The 27,260-nt window shown below is 38.2% G+C and overlaps 1 protein-coding gene across 2 annotated transcripts; it reads right to left on the reverse strand.

Moving 5' to 3' along the window:
• Positions 1–313: 313 nt before the first annotated feature.
• Positions 314–22,746, reverse strand: LOC110258750 (olfactory receptor 5AK3-like). 2 transcript variants are annotated; one of them, XR_014836962.1, is made up of 2 exons: positions 22,614–22,746; positions 314–449 (listed from the first exon to the last, which is right to left on the reverse strand). XR_014836962.1 is itself a non-coding variant. In XM_021085041.2 (2 exons), the coding sequence occupies exon 2, from the start codon at positions 19,423–19,425 to the stop codon at positions 18,496–18,498; it is 930 nt and encodes a 309-aa protein (XP_020940700.2). In that variant the 5' UTR covers positions 19,426–19,448; positions 22,614–22,719; the 3' UTR covers positions 18,361–18,495. The 2 variants fall into 2 exon arrangements, 1 of the variants encoding a protein (XP_020940700.2); XM_021085041.2 differs by lacking the exon at positions 314–449 and adding an exon at positions 18,361–19,448 and having other exon boundaries at positions 22,614–22,719.
• Between the last annotated feature and the right edge of the window lie 4,514 nt (positions 22,747–27,260).

Here is a 27,260-nt window from a genome sequence, read left to right on the forward strand (position 1 = left end):
GCTGTGGGTGTAGGTAGCCCTAAAAAGACAAAAGACAGAAAAAAAAAAGTATCAACCTTATAAGTGGTAGTGAGGATGAAGTAAAATCATGCATATGAAGTACCTACTCCAGGCACATAGTAACTATCAATAAACGGTTATAATTATCATCATTATTAGTAATGATTAAGGAATTTTATTTTTCAGGTTTAATGTCATTTGATATTGCAGTTAATCTTGAAATTGAGCTTTTCATAATATTAATCTCTTACCTTTTTATAATCTTCCTTATGCTTGTCATACCCCTGAGAACATACTGGCGCTCAGTTCTCTCTGAGTCTCTGGTCCTGATTTCTTAACTGGAGGCCATTTCTTTCTAAAAGATGTGAGAGGCATCCTTGCCAGGAGAAGATGCAATTCCAGTAATTCTGGAATTACATGGTAGATCCAATTGCCATGCAGAGACTCACCTACCAAGAAAGGAAGAAGAAATCAAGGATTGATCTGGGCTTGCTTTAGATCTAGCTGTTTATCGGATTCTTAGTGTCCTAAAGAGCTGAGCATCTTTATTACAGATGATCCAGTGGGTTGAATAGTGTCCCCCTCAAAACTCATGCGTTAAAGTCCTAACCCCTTGTACCTCAGAATATGACCTTATTTGGAGATAAGGACTTTACAGAGATTCATCACATTAAGATGAGGTCACCAGGTGCCATTTCCAGCAACATGGATGGACTTAGAGATTATTAAACTAAGTCAGTCAGATAAAGACAAATATCACATGACATCACTTATATGTGGAATCTAATAAAAATGATACAAAAGAACTTATAGAACAGAAACAAACTCAAAGATTTCAAAATCAAACTTATGTTTACTAAAGGGGAAACTGTGGAGGGGGGATGGATAAATTGGGAGGAAGGGATTAACACGTACACACTACTATATATAAAATTGATAACTGGAGTTCCTGTTGTGGCGCAGTGGTTAACGAATCCGACTAGGAACCATGAGGTTGTGGGTTCAATCCCTCCCCTTGCTCAGTAGGTCGAGGATCCGGCATTGCCGTGAGCTGTGGTGTAGGTTGCAGACTCGGCTGGGATCCCGCGTTGCTGTGTCTCTGGCGTAGGCCGGTGGCTATAGCTCTGATTAGACCCCTAGCCTGGGAATCTCCATATGCTGCAGGAGCGGCCCTAGAAAAGGCAAAAAGGCAAAAAGAAAAAACAAAAAAACAAAAAACTAACACCGACCTACTGTATAGCACAGGGAGGTTCTACTGAATGTTCTGTGATAACCTCTATGGGGAAAAAGAGTGGTTATATGTATACGTACAACTGAATCATTTTGCTGTACACCTGAAACTAATAATGCAACATTGTAAATCAGCTGTCCTCCAATAGTTTTAAATGAGGTCATTAGGATGGGTCTTAATCCAATATGATTTGTGTCCTTCTAAAGGGGAAATTTGGAGACAGACACACATACAGAGAGAACAGCATGTGAACACAAGGACAACCATCCAGAGGCCAAGGACAGAGGCCTGGCACACCCTCCTCTTCAACTCTCCTAAAGAACCAGTGCTGCCAACACCTTGATTTGGAACCTCTAGCCTCCAGAGCTGTGAGATAATACATTTCTGTGGTTTAAGCCCCCCACTGGTGAAACTTTGTTACAGCAGCCCTCTGGAACGAAGGCAGCTAGGAACGTGCTGGCTCTCCGAAGGCTGTTGCTAGTGTCCCTGATGGGCCGAGGGAAGTGAGGCACCGGTGTGACGAGCCATCCCTAACACTGAAGTGGACCATATCTGGAATTCACTTCCACTCTGGGCAAACATGAGCTGGGATTCCAGAAAGTGTTTATAAGTTTCACTTCCTTAGGTGAGGGAGAAAGCTGACTCATATTAAGGTGGTAAATAATGACAGTAATATGTGTTTTCAAGGACTAGGAGTTCACCAAAATAAGTGGATTGTGTGAAATAGCCAGCCTGAATCACTGGATACTTTTTAAAGAAAAAAGACGTTTAGCATCCACAATAGCTAGGGCAGGGTAAATAACGTGCTTCCCTAGCAGAAATCATTTTATCACTTGTGTTAATGATGGAATAGAAAATTGATTTTTTATAAACAGATGTGGTATTCTGGTTAGAGCTGAAGATATTCTTCAAGGGATGTTTTACAGTAAGTACTTCGTCTAATCACTCTAGTTCCTTTTATAAAAGCATTTAGCCATCTTTTAAAAAAAAGCCAAAAAGGTATTTTTCAGACTTTATAGGAGACATGGGCTCCAAGCTGTTAAAATATATTTCCTTCATTTATATTATATTAGGTAGATAAACTGAATGATTCACCATCAATTTTATAACTTTATTGCTCTGTTAAACGCATATGCAGATATCAAAATAATGCTAACATCATAAATATTAAAACACAAAAAAAGTACACTTCACAATAGAGACAATAGAGCAGATAGTCCATAGATTTGAAAGGGTCTCGTGGTCCGATAAGTTCAGGAGCTGCTCTACATGCTTCTCTCTTAGAGATCCACAACACACAGTGCTATGTGATATGCTTCTGGAGGCTGTGGCAGTAGAGAAATCTATACTGATTAACTTAAAACTTTTACCATTTCTGGGGCTTGAAATTCTTTTCATGTTGAACGGTAAGAATAAATTCTCTGGACTCCATTCTGGGAAATGCTTGGCCAAAGCAAATTTTGTTAACACATCTGTGAATTGACATTGCTGTCAGATTTTGTGATGTTGGAGTAAATTTTTCCTTTGTTTGGCCCGCTCATGCCGCTGACTAGATAGGATGCTGCTACACTTGCTGTTAGAGGGCAGAACCAGGTAGAAGCTTTAGCTTGGCAACTCTCTGATGGCCATGGCTGCCAACATATCGGTCAGCCTACATTTTCCTCTGTCTCTGGGGTCCCTAATGGCTTCAGATCTTGGCTGAGGGCATCGAGGCACTATTGGGTGATGGGATAATATGAATGCTTTATACTCAGAGCATCTGGGAAGAGTTTCCTACTGCTGACTACCCTTAGACATTTTGCTCAGTGATGGACCTTCATGGAATTTGCTTCATCTTTTCTTTTAACTTTTTGCTCCTTAATCTACTTCAAATGCCTTTATGGACTACTGCCTGCTTTCCCAGTGTGCAAGAAGTTCCCTTTTCACCCTTAACTTTTCTTAGAAGCTGATGTTACTTCTCTCAAGTTGATACTGCACTAGTTGGTCTTCAAATACTCTTTGAGTGATGTTGCTTTGGAATACTGATTGCTGATTTTTCATACTATTTATAAAGAGCCGTCATTAGCAAGAGAGCCTTGTTCATCAGGCAGAAGGACTACGTTGCCTCTCTAGATAAATCCATTTCTGTGAAAGATTGATAACCTTTCATGTGATTTAGGGATTCAGGAAGGTCAACGTGGTTTTGAGGCTCTTGGAAAAATCACTCTGGGCAAATAAACATTTTGCAAAAAACTTACTTGGATGCTTCTTTGAGTCTAATATTAGGAAATATGGTCTGGTCCATAAATACTTCTTTACTGTCATGAGTGGTGCCTCTGTCACTTCCTTATTTCCTGGGTTGTAGATTAAGGTTTCCACATGAGCATCCCAGTGCTGCCAAACATGGGGGTCACCTTCATATTCTCCTGTGGCTTGTTAGAGTCAGGCGGTAGGTACTCGCAGGAGAGGTTTTGTAGAAGAAATGGTACCCTTTGTTAGGTGGGGGCCACAGAGGCAAGTCTTTTCTCCTCCCTGAGGACATCCTTAGGAGTGGATGCTAGGATATTCATGTAGGAGAATTAGACAACCAAACATGACAACCAACGCTGTATTCAGGTTAAACTCCAAGAAGGCAGTAACTGCCATACTGATAAATATGGGAGCATGAAATGTCAGGCACTGCGGGTTCATCATGGAAAAAGGGACTCATGGATGACACTGGCTCTAACGAAAGATAATGAAAAGGTGGGGCACATATTTACAAGAACTTCGTTAAAAATCCATGAACGCTGAGCCAGCGACTCACTGGATGCAGACTTCTGGGGATGTGAATAAAAACAGCTCATTTTACTCTCCGTAAAATGGACACCTCAATATAAAGTGTGGAAGAAGAGCAATGTGCGACTTAGAAAAAACATTCCAGTGAAGCCACTTTTCCTTCAGGGAAAAAAAAAAAAGTGTACTGTTTTGGTCAAGAGAGTAGGCTCTGGAGTTAAAATCCTGGTTCCAGGACTTAGTTACGTGGCTTGATCGGTTGTTTAACAGCTCTGAGTTACAGAATGCGAAAACAGGGATTACAGATTTTTAATAATCTAAAAATGGGGATTATTTTATCAAGGTTCAATGAGATAATACATTTTCTTTTTGAATTATATGTATTTTTATTATAGTTTATTTACAGTGTTGTGTCAACTTCTGCTGTATAGCATACTGACACAGTCATTACATATACATACATTCTTTTTCTCATACCATCTTTCATCATGTTCTACCTCGAGAGATGGGAGGTAATGCATTTTCTATATGTGGGCAGATAAATTGTCTATAATATCATTAGCTGATAATAATTCTGATTTTTCCCCCAAGCCTATTATACACTTTCCTGCATGAAGGAAGATCCATGGCATTTATCAGTGGAATGATGCTGTTATGATTCAAGGGTTCTTTCATCAAATGATTTGCAGAAAATTTGTTCCCAATGTTTGATTCTTCCCATTCTCTCGCCTTTACAGTTCTTAGGGCAAAGATCCCATTTTCTCTACCAAATTCTCTGTTTCCTTTATGCTCACTATCTACCAGAAAATGTGAAAACTCACCAGGGTCAAGAAGGTGCATTTTTATCTTTCATTATTTTACAAGTCATTGAATTATGGTGCTAGTATGAAATGATGCTACCTCAATTTCTGATCATCTATGATGAAGTTTTTCTGGATAATTTGCATCAAATAGGAAGCTTATGTTCACTTATTAAATGGGTGGGTCTTGTTAAAATCACTTATACGGACTGGCATCTGACGAAGATTGCTTTGTGTCACAGTGGATTGAAGTTTCTTTTCTTTTTTCTTTCTTTTCTTTCTTTCTTTCCTCTTTTTTTTTGGCTTTTGTCTTTTTAAGGCCGCACCCGCGGCATATGGAGGCTCCCAGGCTAAGGGTCTAATCGAGCTACAGCTGCCGGCCTATGCTAGAGCCACAGCAATGTCAGATCCAAGCCACGTCTGCGACCCACAGCACATCTCACAGCAACGCCGGATCCTTAACCCACTGAGCGAGGCCAGGGATCAAACCTGCAACCTCATGGTTCCTAGTTGGATTCGTTTCCGTTGCGCCATGACAAGAACTCCGGTTGAAGTTTCTTGAATAAAATTTTTTAAAATTGTGTTCAGAGAGCCTGTAACATGCTTTAAGCTTTTCCTAGGAACAAGGCAGGGAATAGGTGAATGAAGAAATGCATTTCACAATATCTTTTTAAAATTATTTTGATCCCAAGTTAGAGGCAAATTGAAAGAGATGATCAGTGTAGATTCCTACGGTTATAGGCAGATAGTACTTATTTTTATTGAAGGAAAAAAGGGTCTACATAGAAAAAGAAAGTTAACCCTGTGACAGGTAGAAAATGAAAAAGAACAATGAGAAAATTCTAAGAGAAAGTAGTTACTATTTCATCGGCAGCATTTTTGATAGCTCTAGGGGTTAGTCAAGTCCAAGATTGGGGCTGTTTGGAAACATTTATTATGTGTATGATGATTTAAATCCTCATGCACTGTTGTAGGAACAGCTAAGCTTTTAAATATGACCACACTCGTAGCCTTTACTGTCTGGCCCTAACTAATGGATTTAGGGTGCCAGTGGGCAGCTTAAGAAGTTGCCTATAGATGAGAAAACAATATGTCAATTTAGTAAATCATCACAGGTCTTATGTTTATTAACATCAATCATCTCATAACTGCTGCTCTATCATTAAGGTGAAGTCAGAATATGACTTTGGTAAATGGGGCATAATACAAACGAAGTCATTTGTTCTTGGCATCTTTCTTTCAAATTCCTTGATATATAGAGACTCATAGCCATAAGGAACATTTTAGCAAGAAAATAAGCAGCAATTTCACAGCAAGATGGTGTGCCAGGATGACTAGATTTGCTTTAATGATGGTAAGATAATGTAAATTTACATCTTAATGTGTCTTAAATGATTTTGAAATTAAGTCACATGGACAGCATCTTAAAAGCTGAAAAGTCGTTTAATATTATATGGGCACTTTTGAAGCTCATTGAAAGACAGAAGGATTCATATGTGTATATGTGTTAAGGAAAGGATAGATATGAAATTATTTAGTCTATCATAAAAGCATTTTTTCTTTAAGCACTTTAAGATGGTGCTCCACTGTATTTTCACTTGGGTTGTTTCTGAGAGTAAATCTGTTTTTATCTTTACTTTTGTTCTGCTATTCAGAATGTGTTTTTCCACCCTCTGGATATATTTAAGATTTTCGCTTTATGCCTGGTTTTGAGCAATTTGATTATGATGTGCCTTTGGTGTAGTTTTTGCATGTTTTATTTGCTTAGGGGGTTCCTTGTGATTCTTGAATGCATGGCTTTACAGCTTCATTAAATTTATAAAATTTTCAGCATTATTTTTCCAAAATTTTTTTTACTTTTAAAAAATTATAGTTGATTTACAATGTTGTGCCAATTTCTGCTATATAGCAAAGTGACCCAGTCATATATATATATGTGTGTGTGTGTGTGTGTGTGTATACATATATATGTATGTGTGTATATATATGTGTGTGAGTGTGTGTGTGTGTGTGTGTGTGTGTGTGTGTGTATGCGCACATTCCCTTTCTTATATTATCTCCCATCATGGTCTGGCCCAAGAGACTGGATATAGTTCCCTGTGCTATATAGTAGGACCTCATTGCTTACCCATTCTAAATGTAATGGTTCGCATCCCCTAACCCCAAACTCCCAGTCCACCTCACTCCCTCCCCTCTCCACCTTCGTAACCACAAGTCTGTTTTCTGTATCTGTAAGTCTTTTTCTGTTTTGGGGATAGGTGCATTTGTGCCATATTTTAGATTTCACACATAAGTGATATCACATGGTATTTGTCATTCTCTTTCTTTTTTTTTTTATTTTATTTTCCCACTGTACAGCAAGGGGGTCAGGTTATCCTTACATGTATACATTACAATTACAGTTTTTCCCCCACCATTTCTTCTGTTGCAACATGAGTATCTAGACATAGTTCTCAATGCTATTCAGCAGGATCTCCTTGTATATCTATTCTAGGTTGTGTCTGATAAGCCCAAGCTCCCGATCCCTCCCACTCCCTCCCCCTCCCATCAGGCAGCCACAAGTCTCTTCTCCAAGTCCATGATTTTCTTTTCTGAGGAGGTGTTCATTTGTGCTGGATATTAGATTCCAGTTATAAGTGATATCATATGGTATTTGTCTTTGTCTTTCTGGCTCATTTCACTCAGTATGAGATTCTCTAGTTCCATCCATGTTGCTGCAAATGGCATGATGTCATCCTTTTTTATGGCTGAGTAGTATTCCATTGTGTATATATACCACCTCTTCCGAATCCAATCCTCTGTCGATGGACATTTGGATTGTTTCCATGTCCTGGCTATTGTGAATAGTGCTGCAATGAACATGCGGGTGCATGTGTCTCTTTTAGTAGAGCTTTGTCCGGATAGATGCCCAAGAGTGGGATTGCAGGGTCATATGGAAGTTCTATGTATAGATTTCTAAGGTATCTCCAAACTGTTCTCCATAGTGGCTGTACCAGTTGACATTCCCACCAGCAGTGCAGGAGGGTTCCCTTTTCTCCACAGCCCCTCCAGCACTTGTTATTTGTGGATTTATTAATGATGGCCATTCTGACTGGTGTGAGGTGGTATCTCATGGTAGTTTTGATTTGCATTTCTCTTATAATCAGCGATGTTGAGCATTTTTTCATGTGTTTGTTGGCCATCTGTATATCTTCTTTGGAGAAATGTCTATTCAGGTCTTTTGCCCATTTTTCCATTGATTGATTGGTTTTTTTGCTGTTGAGTTGTATAAGTTGCTTGTATATTCTAGAGATTAAGCCCTTGTCAGTTGCATCATTTGAAACTATTTTCTCCCATTCTGTAAGTTGTCTTTTTGTTTTCTTTTGGGTTTCCTTTGCTGTGCAAAAGCTTTTCAGTTTGATGAGGTCCCATGGGTTTATTTTTGCTCTAATTTCTATTGCTTTGGGAGACTGACCTGAGAAAATATTCATGATGTTGATGTCAGAGAGTGTTTTGCCTATGTTTTCTTCTAGGAGTTTGATGGTGTCCTGTCGTATATTTAAGTCTTTCAGCCATTTGGAGTTTATTTTTGTGCATGGTGTGAGGGTGTGTTCTAGTTTCATTGCTTTGCATGCAGCTGTCCAGGTTTCCCAGCAATTCTTGCTGAATAGACTTTCCTTTTCCCATTTTATGTTCTTGCCTCCCTTGTCAAAGATTAATTGACCATAGGTGTCAGGGTTAATTTCCGGATTCTCTATTCTGTTCCATTGGTCTGTCTGTCTGTTTTGATACCAGTACCACTCTGTTTTGATGACTGTGGCTTTGTAGTATTTCTTGAAGTCTGGGAGAGTTATGCCTCCTGCTTGGTTTTTGTTTCTCAGGATTGCTTTGGCGATTCTGGGTCTTTTGTTGTTCCATATAAATGTTTGGATTGTTTGTTCTAGTTCTGTGAAAAATGTCATGGGTAATTTGATAGGGATTGCATTGAATCTGTAGATTGCTTTGGGTAGGATAGCCATTTTCACAATATTGATTTTTCCAATCCAGGAACATGGAATATCTTTCCATTTCTTTACATCTTCTTTGATTTCTTTGATTAAGGTTTTATAGTTCTCGGCATATAGGTCCTTTACCTCTTTGGTCAGGTGTATTCCGAGGTATTTGATTTTGTGTGGTACAATTTTAAAAGGTATCGTATTTTTGTATTCCTTTTCTAATGTTTCATTGCTGGTATACAGAAATGCAACTGACTTCTGAATGTTAATCTTATATCCTGCCACTTTGCTGAATTTATTAATCAGTTCAAGGAGTTTTGGGGTTGAGTCCTTCGGGTTTTCTAGGTATAGAATCTTTCTGATTTACCTCACATAGTATGAGAATCCCTAGCTGCATCCATGTCGCTTGCTGCAAATGGCATTGTTTTATTCTTTTTTATAACACACTATTATTGTGTTATTGTTCATTTCTCTTGTTAAGGTTGTTAGCAGTTGCCTTATATATTGTGGTGACCCTATGCTGGGTGCATAGATATTTAACACTGTTATATCTTCTTCTTGGATTGATCCTTTGATCATTATGTAATGTCCTTCCTTGTCTCTTAAAATATTCTTCATTTTAAGGTCTATTTTGTCTGATATGAGTATTGTTACCCCAGCTTTCTTTTGATTCCCATTTGCATGGAATATTTTCTTTCATCCTCTCACTTTCAGTTTGTATGTGTCCCTAGAAGTGAAGTGGGTCTCTTGAAGACAGCATACATATGGGTCTTGTTTTTGTATCCATTCAGCCAGTCTATGTCTTTTGGTTGGGGTGTTTAGTCCATTAACATTTAAGGTAATTATTGATATGTATGTTCTTATTGCCATTTTATTAATTGTTTTGGATTTGTTTTTGTTGCTCTTTTTCCTTCCTTTCTTTTCTCCTCTTGCAGTGTGATGATTATCTTTAGTGTTGTATTTGAGTTGATTTTTCTTATTTGTTTGTGTATCAATTGTAGATTTTTGGTTTGTAGTTGCCCTGAAGTTTTGATATAGGAGTCTATATATATATATGAGATTGTTTTAAGTTGTTGGTCTCTTAGTTGCAAGTGCATCTCCAGTGTCCTGCATTTGTACCCTCCACTTCTCACAATTTCTGATTTTGGTGGCATAATTGTGCGTGGATGATTTCGTATCTTTACTGTATATATGCCTTTACTAGTGAGCCTTGTCATTTGTGGTATTTTTGTTTCTGGTTGTGGCCTTTTCTTTTCTGCCTAGAAAAGTTCCTTTAGTCTTTGTTGTAAAGCTGGTTTAGTGTTGCTGAATTCTCTTAGCTTTTGCTTATCTGTAAAGCTTCTGATTTCTCCTTCAAATCTGAATGAGAGCCTTGCTGGGTAAAGTAAATCTTGCTTGGAGGTTTTTTCCTTTTTTCATCACATTAAGTATATCATGCCACTCCTTTCTGGCCTCAGCATTTCTGCTGAAAAATCTGCCAATAACCCTATCGGGGTTCCCTTGATGTTATTTGTTTCTTTTCCCTGGCTGCTTTCAATATTTTCTCTTTGTCTTTAATTTTGGTCAGTTTGATTAATATGTGTCTCAGGGTGTTCCTCCTTGGGTTTATTTTATATGGTACCTGTTATGCTTCCTGGATTTGAGTGAGTGGTTCCTTTCCCATGTTAGGGAAGTTTTTGGCTATTATCTCTTCAAATACTTTTTCTGTCCCTTTCTCTCTTTCTTTTCCTTCTGACACCCCTATAATATGGATGTTGGTATGTTTAATGTTGTCCCAGATTTCTCTTAGACTGTCTTCATTTGTTTTCATCTTTTTTCTCTTTTCTGTTCCACATCAGTGATTTCCATTAGTCTGTCCTCCACCTCACTTATTCGTTCTTCTGCCTCCTGTATTCTGCTGTTGGCTGCTTCTAAAGAATTTTTTATTTCAGTTACTGTATTTTGCCTCTCTTCTTGCTTAAGTTTTATATCTTGTATTTCTTTCTTTCTTTCTTTTTTTTTTTTTTTTTTAGGGCCACACTCGTGGCATATGGAGGTTCCCAGGCTAGGGGTCTAATCAAAGCTGTTGCTGCTGACCCATGCCAGAGCCACAGCAATGCCAGATCCGAGCCGCATCTGCGACCTCCGTCACAGCTCAGGGCAATGCGGGATCCTTAACCCACTGAGCGAGACCAGGGATCGAACCTACAACCTCATGGTTTTTAGTTGGATTCGTTTCCACTGTGCCATGATGGGAACCTCTATCTTGTATTACTTTGCTCGGTGTTTCCTGTATATTATCAATATTTGTCTCCAGTTTATTTCCAATGTCTTGTATCATCTTCAGCACCTATAGTCTAAAGTCTTTCTCCTGGAGGCTGAGAATCTCCTGATCACTTAACTGTTTTTCTGGGTTTTTTTATTTCTTCCTTATCTGAGTTATAGTTCTCTGTCTTTTCATTTTTACAGGTTTTTGGTGTGGTGACCTTTTTACAGGTAGTAGAGTTGTAGCCTCTCTTACTTGTGGTTGAAGTAGGTACAGGGGCTTGCTGTAGGCTTCCAGATGGGAGGTACTGGTGCCTGACCACCTGTAGATGGGGCTGATTCCTATCCCTCTGGAGGGTGGGGCTTTGTCTCTGGGTGAGATTAGAGGTGGCTGTGTTCCTGGGGGGATCCTTAGGCAGCCTGTTTACTGATGGGTGGGGCTGTGATCCCACCTGGATTGTTGTTTGGCTTGAGGCTTCTCGGCACTGATGGGTGGAGCCAGATTTTCCCAAAATGGCCACCTCCAAAGAAATGCACACTGATGAATATTCCCAAGAGCTTTGCCTCCAATGTCCTTCCCCCACAATGAGCCACATTCACCCTCTGTTTTCCCAGGATGTCCACCAAGAACTGTAGTCAGGTCTGACCCAGATTCCTATGGAGGCTTTGCTTTGCCTTGGGACCCAGTGCACGTGAAAGTCTTTGTGTGCCTTTTATGAATGGGGTCCCCATTTCCCCCAGTCCCGTGGAGCTCCTGCACACAAGCCCTACTGGCCTTTAATGCCAGATGCTCTGGCGACTCTTTCTTCCAATGCCAGATCCCCAGGCATGGTGACTTGATGTGGGGCTCAGAACTCTCACTCCTGTAGGTGATTCTCTGTGATACAGTTAATTTCCAGTCTGTGGGGCTTCCACCCAGGAGGTATGGGGTTGCTTATATCAGGTAATCACCCCTCCTACCTCTTGATGTGGCCTTCTCTTTGTCTTCTGGAGTAGGTTGTCTTTTTGAAAGTTTCCAGTCCATATGGTTGAATGTTGCTCAGCATTTGGTTGTAAATTTTGTTGTTTTTATGAGAGAAGTTGAGCTCCAGTCCTTCTATTCTTCCATCTTAACCCCCTTGCCTTATTCTTTTTTTATGACTGAGTAAAATTCCATTGTATATATGTACCACAACTTAATCCATTCATCTATCAATGGTTGTTTCCATGTCTTGGTTATTGTGAATAATGCCGCTAGACACAGGGGTGCATGTATCATTTTGAATTATAGTTTTGGCCAGATATATGCCCAGGAATGGGATTGCTGCATCATGTGGTAGTTCTATTTTTAGTTTTCTGAGGAACCTCCATACTGTTTTCCATAGTGGTTGTACTGATTTACATTCCCACCAATAGTATAGGAGGGTTCCCTTATCTCCACCCCCTTTCCAGCATTTGTTTTTGTAGACTTATTAATGATGGCCACTCTGACTGGTGTGAAGTTGCTACCTCATCTTAGTTTTGGTATGCATTTCTCTAATAATAAGTGATGTTAAACATTTTTTTCATGTGCCTACTGGCGTCTCTATGTCTTCTTTGGAAAAATGTCTATTTAGTCTTCTGCCCATTTTTAGATTGAGTTTTTTTTTGTTATTGTTGAGTTGTATGAGCTGTTTACATATTTTGGAGATTAGGCCCTTGTCGTTTGAATCATTTGCAATTATTTCCTCCCTTTCTGTAAGTTGTCTTTTTTTTTTAATGGTTTCCTTTGCTGTGCAAGAGCTTGTAAGTTTAATTAGATCCCATTTATTTATTTTTGTTGTTATTTCTATTGCTGTGGGGGAATGACCTAAGAAAACATATTTTTCCAGAAAATACTTTTATATCAACCCCTTTTCTCCATGTTTTCTCCATGGAAGGGATTCCAATTACACATATATAAGCCTTCTTGAAATTGTTCCACAGCTCACTGATGTTGTTCATTTACCTTTTTGAGTCACTTTTTTTCTTATTTTAGATAGTTTTTATTGCTAAGTCTTCAAGATCACTAATCACTTCTTTTGGAATATTTAATTTGTAGTTAATTCCGTCTAGTGTAACTGTTTCTTTAATCATCAGACACTATAGCTTTTAGCTTTTCTTTCACATTTCTATTTATCTTTTTTGAATATAAGAAGCATACTTATAATAATTATTTCAATGTTCTTAATGGCTAATTCTGACATTTTTGGCAGTTTGGGTCAGTTTTGACCATTGATTTTTCTTTTCATCATGGCCATGTTTCCCTGCTTTTTGCATGTGTGGTAATTTTTTATTGGATGCCAGACATTGTGAATTGTGTCATGTTTGTTGCTAGCTATTTTTGTATACTTATAACTAGTGGTGTGTGAACTGATTTTTAATTAAAAAATTCTCTGTGGGTGTGTCTTTATGTGAAAAAAACACCATCTGGAAGGATATATGGTTTAAGTTAAGGTGATGAGTAAAAAGTTGGATTTAGGGAAACAGAATCTCTCTTTTTTAAAAATTTTAAAAGCAATTGTATTTATTTATTTATGGCCATGGTTGTGGCATGCTGAAGTTCCTGGGCCAGGGATTCCTGTGCCACAGCAGTGACAATACCAGATCCTTAATTACTAACTCACAAGGGAACTCCCTATAAACAGTTGTATTTAAAAAAAATGGGCACATATTAATTTCTTTTTGCAATAAAATTGAATAGCAAAAGAATCAAAGTTCAAGAGAGATAACAGCTGTGCCTGGCACAAGTCATGTCCAGTAAGTAGTCAACAAACATCAGGAGCACACATGCAGTCAAGCAAAGACAGGCTTACTTCATGATAAGGAAGTGCACACCCTTCCAGGGCCAGACTATTAGATAAGAGGATATTAGGAAGGCCTCTTGCAGGATTTAGACTTTAGTGCTGGGTGACTCTAAGAAGGATTTGGGAAGAGAAGGCAAGTTCTGTTTTGACTGTTTTCAGGAATTTGGTGATTGAATTATCTTGGTAATTTATACCTAAGAGGTGAGAAAATTAAAATGGGTAAAGAAGGAGTATTTACTGTTTTCCATAGTGGTTGTACTGATTTATATTCCCATCAACAGTGAAGGAGGGTTCCCTTTTCTCCACCCCTCTCCAGCATTTTTTTATAATGATTTTTATTTCTTCCATTATAGCTGATTTACAGTGTTCTGTCAATTTTATGCTACACAGCAAGGTGACCTAGTCACACATACATGTATACATTCTTTTTTCTCACATTATCATGCTCCATCACAAGTGACCAGACATAGTTCCCAGAGCTATATAGCAGGATCCCATTGATTATCCATTCCAAAGGCGATAGTTTGCATCTATTAACCCCAAATTCCCATTCCTCCCATTCCCTCCCCCTCCCTCTTGGCAACCACGAGTCTGTTCTAAATGTCCATGGTTTTCTTTTCTGTGGGAAGGTTCATTTGTGCCACATATTAGATTCCAGATATAATGATATCATGATATTAGTCTTTCTCTTTCTGACTTACTTCACTTAGTATAAGGGTCTCTAGTTTCATCCATGTTGCTGCAAATGGCATTATTTTGTTCTTTTTTTATGGCTGAGTAGTAGTAGTATTTCATTGTGTATGTATACCACATCTTCCTAATCCAATCATCTGTCGATGGGTATTTAGGTTGTTTCCATGTTTTGGCTATTGTGAATAGTGCATGTGTCTTTTTCAAGGAAAGTTTTCTCTGGATATATGCCCAAGAGTGGGATTCCTGGGTCATATGGTAGTTCTATATATAGTTTTCTAAGGTACCTCCATACTGTTTTCCATAGTGGTTGTACTAATTTACATTCCCACCAACAGTGCAGGAGGGTTCCCTTTTTTCCACACCCCCTCCAGCATTCATTATTTATGGACTTATTAATGATGGTCATTCTGACTGGTGTGAGGTGGTATCTTGTGGTAGTTTTGGTTTGCATTTCTCTAATAATCACGGATGATGAGCATTTTTTAATGTGCTTGTTGGCCATCTGTATATCTTCTTTGGCCAGTATTTGCTATTTGTTGACTTGTTAATGATGGACATTCTGATCGGTGTGAGATGGTATCTCACTGTAGTTTTGATTTGCATTTCTCTAATAATTAGTGATGCTGAACACTTTTTCATGTGCCTGTTGACCATTTGTATGTCTTTGCAGAAATGTCTATTTAGGTCTTTTGTCCATTTTTCAATTGTTTTTGTTTTGAGCTGTATGAGCTGTTTGTATATTTTGGAGATTAGGCCCTTGCTGGTTGCATTGTTTGCAAAGATGTTCTCCCATTCTGTGGGTTGTCTTTTCATTTTTTTAATGGTTTCTTTTGCTGTGCAAAAGCTTTTGAGTTTAATTTAGTCCCTTTGGTTCACTTTTGTTTTTATTGTCATTATTCTAGGGAATGTAAATTGGTACAAGCACTATGAAAAACAGTATGGAGAGTCCTCAGAAAACTAAAACTAAATATAGAACAACCACATGAGCCAGCAGTCCCACTTCTTGGCATATATTCAGACAAAACTTTCATTCAAAAAGATACATGCACCCCTATGTTCACGGCAACACTATTCACAATAGCCAAGAATGGAAACAACATAAATGTCCATCAACAGATGAATGGATTAAGAAGATATGGTACATATGTACAATGGAATACTACTCAGCCATAAAAAGAACAAGATAATGCCATTTGTAGCAACATGGACACAACTAGAGATTCTCATACTAAGTGAAGTAAGTCAGAAAGAGAAAGACAAATACAGTATGATATCACTTATTATGTGGAATATAAAATATACCAGAGATTATCCTAACTGCAAAACAAAAACAGACTCATGGACATGGAGAATAGACTTGCGGTTTCCAAGAGGGAGTGGGGAGGAAGTGGGATGGATGGGGTATTTGGGGTTGGTAGATGCAAACTGCTAGATTTAGAATGGATAAGCAATGAGGTCCTGCTGTGAAGTGGGGGGATCTGTATCTAACCTCTTGGGGTAGAACATGATGGAAGACAGTATGAGAAAAAGAATGTACATATATGTATGACTGGTCACTATGCCGTACAGCAGATATTGACACATCACTGTAAATCAACTATACTCTAAAAAAAGGAGTATTTACTCATTTTGGAAGAGGGCAATGTTTAGCTATTTTTCTGGTTGCTAAGAGTCCTTGTCCCTGCTTATTTCCGACTCACAGAGTGGCCTTTTTTTCTATTTTGCCCCATCTGAATCATGGAGTGGCTTTACCTAAATATTGCTCATAATCTTTAAGGGTTATTTATATTCAGTTGGGAACACTATAGCTAATGTGTCAGCTATCATCTCTGGGGCCATTCAATGATATTCATATCATCAATAATTTCCTCCCTCCATTTATAGCTTATTTTGCTGATGATAAGATGACTCCATCCAAACTTGTATTGAACTATGCTGGCATACTGGCTCTAATCCTGCAGACTTTACTGTGCTTCTCATATGCCAGAATAATGCACAGCTGAAGAGGAAAAATTCAATTTGCTTTATTCACAGGAGATTTGTCTTCAAATTTTCTTCCCAGGCTAGAGCAGGCTGTGAACAGAGTTCACAGTTGAGGCCTATGGGATTACTATCTGTTCCCTTGAGTGCCTATGACTCTATGTATGAATCGTAGGAAATACGGGTTATTTCATAATCATAGGAAATATATAATCATATATGTAACATATAAAATATAATATATAAAATCACAATAAATATGTAATCATAGGAAATACAGGTTATTAGTTTTCTGCTGAAGGAGAGAGGAGATTTCCAGAGGGAAAAGTTTTTATGTTTCATGTCTTAAGAGACTTCTTATTGACTCATGTGTGCAAATGGATCTATGGAAATAAAAGTTTGATCTGTGGAAATAAAGTCTTATGTGCGTGTGTGTGTGTGTGTGCATGCACACATATGTGATGAGATTGTTTTTGTAACATCTGTCACATACTTGTTGAAATAACCCTTGTTAATACTCATTACTTTTAACATTTATCTAGAGTTTATTAGTGCCAGACAATTGATTTCTATGTATTATCTTATCTGTTCCTAACAAGTGAGTAGACAAACACACTGAAAAATCTCATGAGATGTGTATTATTAGGAGAAACAAGGCTTGAAAGCTCAAATAACTTTCAAAAAGACACTGCTGGGGAGTGGCAGTGTTGGGACATAAATCACATTCTAAAATATTCTAAATCCTGTGCTCTTAAAAACCACTTTCCAGTGGAGCATGCAATTAAAGCAACATTCTACATATGCAGATTCTTAAAGATATTGGGCTCTATCTAATATTACTGAATTAATATCTCCAGAGCTGGGGTAATTCGCACTTTAAAAAACTTGCCCTTGAATGCTGCTGTCCACAGATCAGTATTTACCAGAATACAAGCGTGGGCTGCATACTCACATAACTTCCAGTTTGAAAACTGTCCATATTATTGTTTTTTTAATCATCATTCTTTCATTTAATATTTATAGAATACCTACTGTGTCTACGGCTGTATACCAGATGTTAAAAGGTCATAGGAATAAAAACGTATTTCAGCTGCATTATAGATGATCATGAAGGTCTTTAAGTAACTAATTTAGACAGGACGTGATGAATAATACATAATATTTATTGACACAAGTGAAATCCTATGAGTATTCAGTGGAAGAAGAAATTACTTCCAGCAGCAGAAAGTTGGCAGGAAACGTGTTTTGAGCTGGGAAAACTTCAGGGAGAGACTGACTCTTGAAGTAGCAGTAAGATTTGAGTATATGAAATTATGCTGTTTCACATGGTGTATGTATTGGATAATTGTAGTTGGCTTTCTAGAGTAAAAGAAAGAAGCTGCCGTGTTGTGAGAGGGATTATGAAGAGGGCCATGCAGCAAAGAACTGTGGATAGCGTCTAAGAGCTGTGAGTAGCCCCTTGCTGACAGCCTGTAAGAAGGCAGGAATCTGTCTTATGGTAGCAAGGAAATAAATTCTGTCAATAAATGAGGGAGCTGTTGTATGCAGATCCATCCTCATTTGGGCCTTCCGATGAGTTCCAAGTCCTGGTTGACACCTTGTCTATAGCATCTCAGAGGATGCAGTTAAAAGGCGTCCAGATTCCTGACCCATAAAACCATAAGACTTTATTTCCATAGACCAAACTTTTATTTCCATAGATCCATTTGCAAGGCTGAAATCTTGGATTGAATACGTTTTCTTTTAAAAAGATATTTCCAGGTTCCTATTAATAATACGTGAGAGGATCATTTTTCTTACATCACAGCAATTAACAGGTATTACCATTCTTTTACAATTTTTGCCAGCTGCATTGGTTGTAAAGTTGTTATCTCATTGTAACTTTCATTTGCAGCTCCACAGTAATAAATCGAGCAATTTTCCTATGTCGCTTGGTTCTTCGTTTTGATTCTTTAAAAACTGGCATTGTTAAGTCTGGGTGTTTACAGGTGTAAAATCGAAATTGAGGATCAAACTTAAAGCATTTTTTTCCCTATCCCCTTAAGGGCTTCTCTCACATCTTGGTTTCTCAGGCTGTAGATGAGGGGGTTTAACATGGGGATCACAATCCCATAAAACACGGAAGCCAGTTTTTCTTGCTCTTGAGACTCTAGGGTGCGGTGGTGCAGATACATGTAAGACAGAGTCCCATGGAAAATGGTGACTGCTGTCAGGTGGGAAGCACACGTGGAGAAGGCTTTTTTCCTCCCTGCAGCAGAAGAGATCTTCAGGATGGCAGCCAGGATGAATATGTAGGAAAAGATGATGATTGACACAGTGAACATCAAGTTAAACCCCACAAAGGCTGCTAGAAGCATGATGTTGAAGTAAATACTGGAGCACGAGAGGGCAAGAATTGGGGGTGCATCACAGAAAAAGTGGTTAATTTTATTGGATTTGCAAAAGTTCAGTTGGAAAGTAAGACTTCCATTTACACAAGCATTTAGGAAGCCCATGAAGCATGAGCCAATCAAGAGTTGAATGCAGACTCTCTGGGACATGACTGTTGGATAGCGGAGTGGGTTACAGATGGCCACATAGCGGTCCACCGCCATAGCAGCCAAGATATAACCGTCACTTGTTACAAAAGTACCATAAACAAATAATTGCACCATGCATCCTATGAATGAGATGGATTGTTCTGTACTCATCAAATTCTGCAACACCTTGGGAGTGATAGCAGTAGCATAGCAGAGATCAACAAAAGCCAAGTTTTGGAGGAAAAAGTACATGGGGGTGTGAAGGGAAGCTTCAATCTTGATGAGCAGGATCATGCCAATGTTACCCACCAGGGTGACCACATAGATCCCCAGAAACACTATGAAGAGGACAAGCCAAGACTTGTGTTGACCAGCAAATCCCAGGAGAATGAATTCCGTCACTTTGGTGCCATTGTTTTGTTCCATGGGTGGCAAAGATGAAATATCAGCTGAAAAGTTGCAAAGGAAGAAGAATATAGAAAGCTAAGATCATTGCGATTTTTAAATTATTTTTGGAATTGAAAATAGTATAATGTGGTTTCGTAGTGGGTCCAGAATATTTTCTATGACATAATTGACTTGGTTTTAAAGGCAACCATGCAGGTGACCGAAGCTTGCTACCCAAGTTAGAGAACTTGATATACAGTGTGGGGAAACTGCCACGGATCAGAAGGTGTGTGTTCAGGGTGTGAACTGGCGTTTCATCAATACATCAGTCAAGGAGCAAGTAAAATATTTTCATTTATTTTTGCCTACTTCTACTGATCATATAATTTTATGAAAAGACCACAATCTACCAAAGCACATGTCATTTCATCTGAAAATCTTGACGCATCCCTAAGGTTCCACATGATCTTCCTTCTAGTTTACTCCCTTATCCTCATCTTAGATTCTGTTTTCCCGTGTTAATGCCCCAGGCATCATGGACTCCTCTTGTTCCTTGCTCTCCTCTACTTCTGGCCCTTCCAGCATGATCCTCCTGACTTAAATGCTCTCCGGTCCATTCTTTATTTCCATCAGCATTTCCATTGCTAACTCTTATTCTTCTGGTCTCAGTGTGAATGATACTTACTCTGGGTTTGTTTGACCGCCCAAATGAGCCATTTTTCTCCTGCCATAAGTCTGGTTCCTTTTGATTCATATGAGTTTGAATAATTATTTTAGAGATTGTTCTGTACATTTTTGCTTAATTTTTATTTCTTCGTGGATTGTAGGTTTCACGAATACAGCAGTTGGGGCAAGTGCCTACATCTGTAAATAGTGGCTAAATGAATACATGAACAAAGGAATGAATGAAAGAATGGATAAATGAAAAGATTTATAAAATGCAGAAAACAACTACTTAAGTTAAATAAAGGTTTTTTTTTTCCCTGTAATTAATGTACACTGCTTCCTTTTTTCTTCTTGTTTTTTTTTTTTTTTTTTTTTTTTTTTTTTTTTTTTTTAATAGGGCCGCACCTCTGGCATGGAAGTTCTCAGGCTAGGGTTCCAATCAGAGCTATAGCCGCCAGCCTATGCTCCAGCCACAGCAACACCAGATCTGAGTCGTGTCTATGACCTAAACCACAGCAAGGCCGGATCCTTTAACCCATTAAGAGAGGCCAGGGATCGAACTCTCATCTTCCTGGATACTAGTTGGGTTCGTTACCACTGAGCCACAATGGGAACTCCCACTGTTTTCTTTTAAGAAGCTGCATTTATTTATTTTTCCTTAATGTGCCTCTCTGATTCAAAGAGTTATGACAAGTTAACTATAAGAACAGAAAACTAAAATACATAGCCAGGATTAAAAATAAGTTAAAACATTCATGCATTCTTTGGTTTATGTATTTAAAAATAACTATTCTGTGTCTACTCTGGACAAAGTGCAGAGTAGGAGCTGGCAAAGCATTGTTTGCTGCCTATGCATTTAAGATTGCTATTTCTTTTGGCTGTTCAAGCATTACATGATGTCTGTCACTGTCCTTGGTAATTTTCTTTGCTGTAAGTCTACTTTATATGATATTAATATAGTCACATTTTCATCCTTTTGACTAATGTCTTCACAATATATCTTTTCCTTTCTTTTACTTTAAACATACATTATGTCATTACATTTGAAGTCAGTTTCTGGTACAGAGCATTTAATTGCATCACGTTTTCCTATCCACTCTGCCAAACTCATTTTTAAAAAATCAATATCAAAGGGAAGAATCTTAGAATATTAAGATGACAGAGTATGGAAAGAACAAAAAATATGGATAAATGCAATAGACTTAACTTCTGTTAAGTTTTCAAAATTACGTTTGATGGTAGAAGCAAAAAGTTTGACCTTGTCTAATATGGTTCTCAGTGGATGTAGAAGAAATATTTAAAACAATTATATTATGAATGGGGAGAGTAAGGAGATAAAGAGGGAAATAAACTTTCCATATTCACTCAAACTGATAAAATGTATCTGGAATATAAAAAACTCTCAGTCTTAACATTAAAAAAAGAAAAAAACAAAGTAGAAAATGGGTAATGACTGGAAAATTCACCAAAGAGCTACACAGATGGTGGGCAAGCACGTGAAAAGATGTCCAATATCATTGGGCATGAGGGAAATACAAAATGAGATATCATCACACATCCAACAGAATGACTAAAAAAAAAAAAATGACAACACCAAAACCTTATTTCATAACGACTTCATTTGCAATAGCCCCAAACTGTAAACAACCAATGTGTCTTCCAATAGGTGATGGGTTAAAGAGACCGTGGAATGTCCATGCTGTGGAATATTGCTCAGGAATAATGAGGAACAGACTACTGAATGGATCTCAAGGGCCTTATGCGGAGCGAAAGAGTCACTCTGCAAAGGTCACATAGTGCCACATTTCCTTTTTTCTAACATTCTCACAATGACAAAATTACACAGATGGGGAACAGACTGCCAGGGCTCAGAGTGGTAGCAGGAGGGGAGTGTGTGACAATAAGGGGCAGCACGAGGGAGATCCGTGTGGAATCTGACCTCCGTGATAGAACAGGTCCATACATTGATTGTAGTGGTGGTGACATGGATCTGCACATGTGAAAAGATGACACAGAACTACACATACACACACTCACACACACCAATATAAAAATCCTGGTTTGATGTCATAATCATGCGATACAATCTTTGAGGGAAAACCGGTTGAAGGATACACGGGACCTCTCAGTACTATCTTTGCAACTTTCTGTGAATGCATGTTTAGTTCAAAATAAAGCTTAACAAAAATGAAGAAGAAGAAAAAGTAAGCCTGTTAACATGTCAGGTAAGTAAACGTATGTGAACTACTCAGCAAAGGGCCAGGTATTGAATTAGTGCTCATTAAATAGCCATAATGACACATGCAAATACTACATTAAGGGCATAAATATTGATTGACTGATGTATTGATTGATTGAGTTATTCAATTACTTATTGTCCTTATCCAGGCAACACTCAGCCCAGCTGAATTCTCCCACACCATTTCCATAGTATCACCATGGAATGGTGTGGAAGTGATTCCTCCTGCCTGGCTCTGGGGCAGGTGGAACTGTGGTTCTGAGCCTTTCACTCTGCCACTTCCTGGACACACAGCAGTGACACATGGCTGATGTGTACTTACATGGGTGTTGTGTCCAGATTCTCTTTCTGCAACAGGTCGAGGCTGACTGCTCACCACGTCTCTCTGTGTGGTTCCTTCCAGTCAGAGAGTCTATAGCTGGGGCCCGAGGGATCAGTACTGGATACCTTGGGAATCTGAGGTTCTGGGCCTGAGATGGAATTGGAAAAAATAGCATTCAGTAGTCATTTTCTGCTGAAGGAGAGTTCAGATTTCCAGAGGGGACACATTTATTTTTATGTTACTGCCATTAGGGACTTCTTGCTTTCATTTTTGACAGTTGTTCTGCTTCTGACAAACTATTATTATTTTTTTGATTAGAGTATAGTTGATTTACAGTGCTGTGTCAATTTCTGGTGCAGACAAATACCATATACCATTTATATGTGGAATCTAAAATATGGCACAAATGAACCTATCTAGAAAACAGAAATAGAGAACAGACTTGTGGTCACCTAGGGGGAGTGGGGAGGGAGTGGGATGGACAGGAAGTTTGGGGTCGGTAGACACAAACTATTACATTTAGAATAGATAAGCAATGAGGTCCTACAGTAGAGCAAGGGGGATTATATCCAGTCTCTTGGCGTAGAACATGATAGAACAGAGTATGAGAAAAAGAATGTGTATATATGTATGGCTGGGTCCCCATGCTGACAAACTGCTTTTTATCTGCTTCCCCTCTCCCTCCTTGCTTCCTTGCCTCTCCTTCCTCCCTGCATTCTTCCTCCCTTTTTTCCTTTCTCCCTTCTTTTATCTTTTCTTCCTGCCTTCCTCCTTCCTGCCTCCGTGCCTTTTGGCAGGGGGAGGAGTGTGTGTGTGTGGATAATAACAAACCAACCAAATGGTTAAAAATTCAGATGGGTGGAAGTTCATAGAGTAAAAACCCAGTCTCCTTCAATCCCTTGATTCAATCTCTGGTTTCCCACCCTGAAGATCACCACTGTTAAAAGCTGCTGTCATTTCCCCAGATATAAACCTTGCACTGCATTTGTAAACATGTTAGTAAATATTCTTTTTTCTTCCACCACACAAGTGTTGGCATGTTATGCACATTGATCCTCAGGGCACATTCACTTAATATTTCTGGGTAATCAGTGTAGAAAGGGAAATCTCACTTTATTATTATACTTTATTGAATAGAGACATTCCTTAATTAGTTTAATCAGAAGCACCCTCCCCCCCATTGGTAGACAATTACAGTCTATTTATTTATTTATTGAGTTTATATTGGATTTACATATTAACATATGAGGAAGTGTCAAAAAATGGGAGAGTGTTTTGATTTGCTAAATTCTGATTTTTATAGATTTCTTGATAAGATCTTTCACTTTTTCTTGCTAAGTTTATTTTAAGCTTTTTCAGGGAGAAATCTATATTCTACAATAACTTGTTTTTAATAGTATTAATTTATGTACAGTAATTTTATTTAGCAACCTTGCTGAATTTCCATATTGTTTGTGAGAGTTGATTCTCTGGGTTTTCTTAAAAAGAATCATGTCATTTTATTTAATTAATTAATTAATGTATTGTCTTTTTGCCTTTTCTAGGGCTGCTCCTGAAGCACATGGAGATTCCCAGGCTAGGGATCTAATTGGAGCTGTAGCCACCAGCCTACGCCAGAGCCACAGCAACACGGGATCCGAGCTGCATCTGCGACCCACACCACAGCTCAGGGCAACGTCGATCCCTAACCCACTGAGCAAGGCCAGGGATTGAACCCGCAACCTCATGGTTCCTAGTCGGATTTGTTAACCACTGTGCCATGACGGGAACTCCAAGAATCATGTCATTTTAAAGTAAAGATACTTTATGGAGTTCTCTGGTGGTGCAGCAGTATATGGATCTGGCATTGTCACTGCTGTGGTGAAGGTTCAATCCCTGACCTGGGAAATTCCACATGCCACAGAGTGCAGCCAAAAAAAAAAAAAAAAATTAAAATATCATCTTTGTTGGGGTATAATTTACATACAATAAACATACTCATTTGAAGGTACTTTTTTTGAATTGTGAGAAATGTTTATATCTATGCAGTTGTTATCAGGTTAAAAACAAAATTTTTCATCATCTAAAAATTTTCTTTGTTTTTTTCCCAGTCATAAATTCTTTCACAGGTAACCACTGATCTTATTTCAGATTTAGCCATGTTGTTGTATGCATTAATAATTCATTTACTTTCCTTCAGAAGCAAAGGAAAGTTTATTATTAGTGTTATTATTTTATTATTACTGTTTTTTTTAGGGGTGCACTTGCGGCAAATGCAATTTCCCAGGGTAGGGGCTGAATTGGAGCCGCAGCTGCCAGTCTACACCAGAGCCACAGCAATGCGGGATCTGAGCCAAGTCTGCAACCTATTCCACAGCTCATAGCAATGCTGGATCCTTAACCCATTGAGAAAGGCCAGAGATCAAACCTGCATCCTCATGGGTACTAGTCAGGTTTGTAACCTGCTGAGCCATGATGGGAACTTTCAAATGTTTTTTTCTTGGATCAAGGAATGGAGAGGCATGAGCTTCCACTCTAGAGTCTGTACTCTCCCTCGATAATTCCTTTATTTTTATTTTTGTATTGTATTCCATTGAGTTAATATCTTACAATTTATTTACATATTTAATTGGTCAATTAATAAACATTTTGATTGTTTCCATGTTTGGCTATTATCAATAGAGATGCTAAGAACATTTTTATACAAGTCTTTGTGTGAAAATATATTTTCACTTCTTGTGGATAAATAAGTAGGAGTGGAATTTATGGGTCATATAGCAAGTGTTTATTATTTCTTTCTTTCTGTTGGCTTTGGGTTTCATTTGGTTCTTTTCATAGTTCCTTAAGGTGTAATATTTGTTTATTGATTTGAGATATTTCTTCATTTTTAATGTTTGCTTCAATTTTTAAAGCTATGAATTTCCCTCTGAGCACGGCTTTCACAGCATCCCATAAGTTTTGCTACACTGTGCTTTTGTTTTCATTCATCAAAGTATTTTCTAATTTCCCCTGTGATTTCTTCTTTCTCCCATTGGTTGTTTAGGACTGTGTTGCTTTAGAGTTCCTGTTGTGGCTCTGCGGTAATGAACCCAGCTAGTACCATGAGGATGCAGATTGGATCCCTGGCCTTGCTCAGTGGGTTAAGGATCTGGCATTGCCGTGAGCTGTGGTATAGGTCGCAGATGTGGCTCAGATCTGGCATTGATGTGGCTGTGGCTTAGGCCTGCAGCTATAGCTCCAATTCAACCCTAAGCTTGGGAACTTCCATATGCCATACATACTTGTGAGTTTTCTAATCTTCCTTCTGTTTTGATTTTTCTAGTTTCTTTTCATTGTGGTCTGAGATTATACTTTGCATGATTTTAGTCTTTCAAAATTCAGTGAACATGTGTTTTGTGACCCAACATATGGTTTATCTTGGAGAAATGTTCCATGTTTAATGTATTCTGTGTTTTTTGTTGGAGTGTTCTCTAGATTTCTGTTAGGTCTGGTATTGCTCATGGCCTCTATTTCCACAAGGATCTTCTGCACATAATTTCTATGTTTGAAGGTAGAGTGTCACAGTCCTCAGCTATTACTGTAAAACTGCCTACTTATCCTTTCAATTCTGTCAATTGTTCCTTCATTTATTTGGGGGCTCTTTTTTAGGTAGGCATATATTCATAATTGTTATATATTCTAGATGATTGGTCCTTTTAATAATATATAACCTTCTTCTTGGTATCTTCGAATAATTATTGACAGAGTCTATTCTGTGTAATATAAATTTGTCACCTCAGCCTTCTTTTGGTTACTATTTTTATGAGATATTTTTTTCCATCCTTTCACTTTCAACCTGTACATCTTTGGCTTTAAAGCAAGTCTCTTGAATAGAACATACAGCTGGTGTATTAAAAAATTATTCTGCCAATCTATGTTTGGTTAAAGTAATTATTGATAATAAAGGACTTACTTCTGCCATTTTCCTGTTTTCTGTGTGTCATCTATCTTTTTAGTACTTAATTTCCTCCGTTAGTGTTTCTTTGTTTTTCTTTTCATTTCTTTTCTTTTCTTTTTTTTTTTTGGTTGTGTTCCATTTTAATTCTCTTCTCATTTTGCTTTTGCTATTTTTACAGTTATTTTCTAAGTGGTTACTCTGGGAATTACTATTAACATTTTTTGGGGTCTTTTTTTAGGGCCACACCTGTGGCATATAGAGGTTCCTGGGCTAGGGGTCAAATTGGAGGTGTAGCCGCTGGCCTATATCACAGCTCACAGCAAGGCCAGATCCTTAACCTACTGGGTGAGGCCAGGGATTGAACCTGTGTCTTCATGGATACTAGTCAGATTTGTTTCCACTGAGCCTCTACGGGAACTCCTAACATTTTAAATTTGTATCAATCTAACTTGAATTAATACTAAATTAGCCTCATAGGCATATAACATCTCTGCTCCTACACAGCTCTGCCTCCATTATGTTTTTATTGACACCTCTTTATATATTGTGTGCCTGTTAACATGTATTTATAACTATTTTGTTATGATTTGTCTTTTAAAGAATTCATCTTTTTTTTTTTTTTTAGGAATGCACCAGTAGCACATGGAAGTTTCCAGGCTAGGGGTCGAATTAAAGATGCAGCTGCAGCTGCCAGCCTACACTACAGCCATGGCAACACCAGATCTGAGCCG

Source organism: Sus scrofa, chromosome 2 (genome assembly GCF_054392235.1).
Source record: "Sus scrofa isolate SSC_HxYL_T2T_F1_AM1 chromosome 2, Sscrofa_HxYL_maternal_Yorkshire_Landrace_v2.0, whole genome shotgun sequence".
NCBI classification, from domain to species: Eukaryota; Metazoa; Chordata; class Mammalia; order Artiodactyla; family Suidae; genus Sus; species Sus scrofa.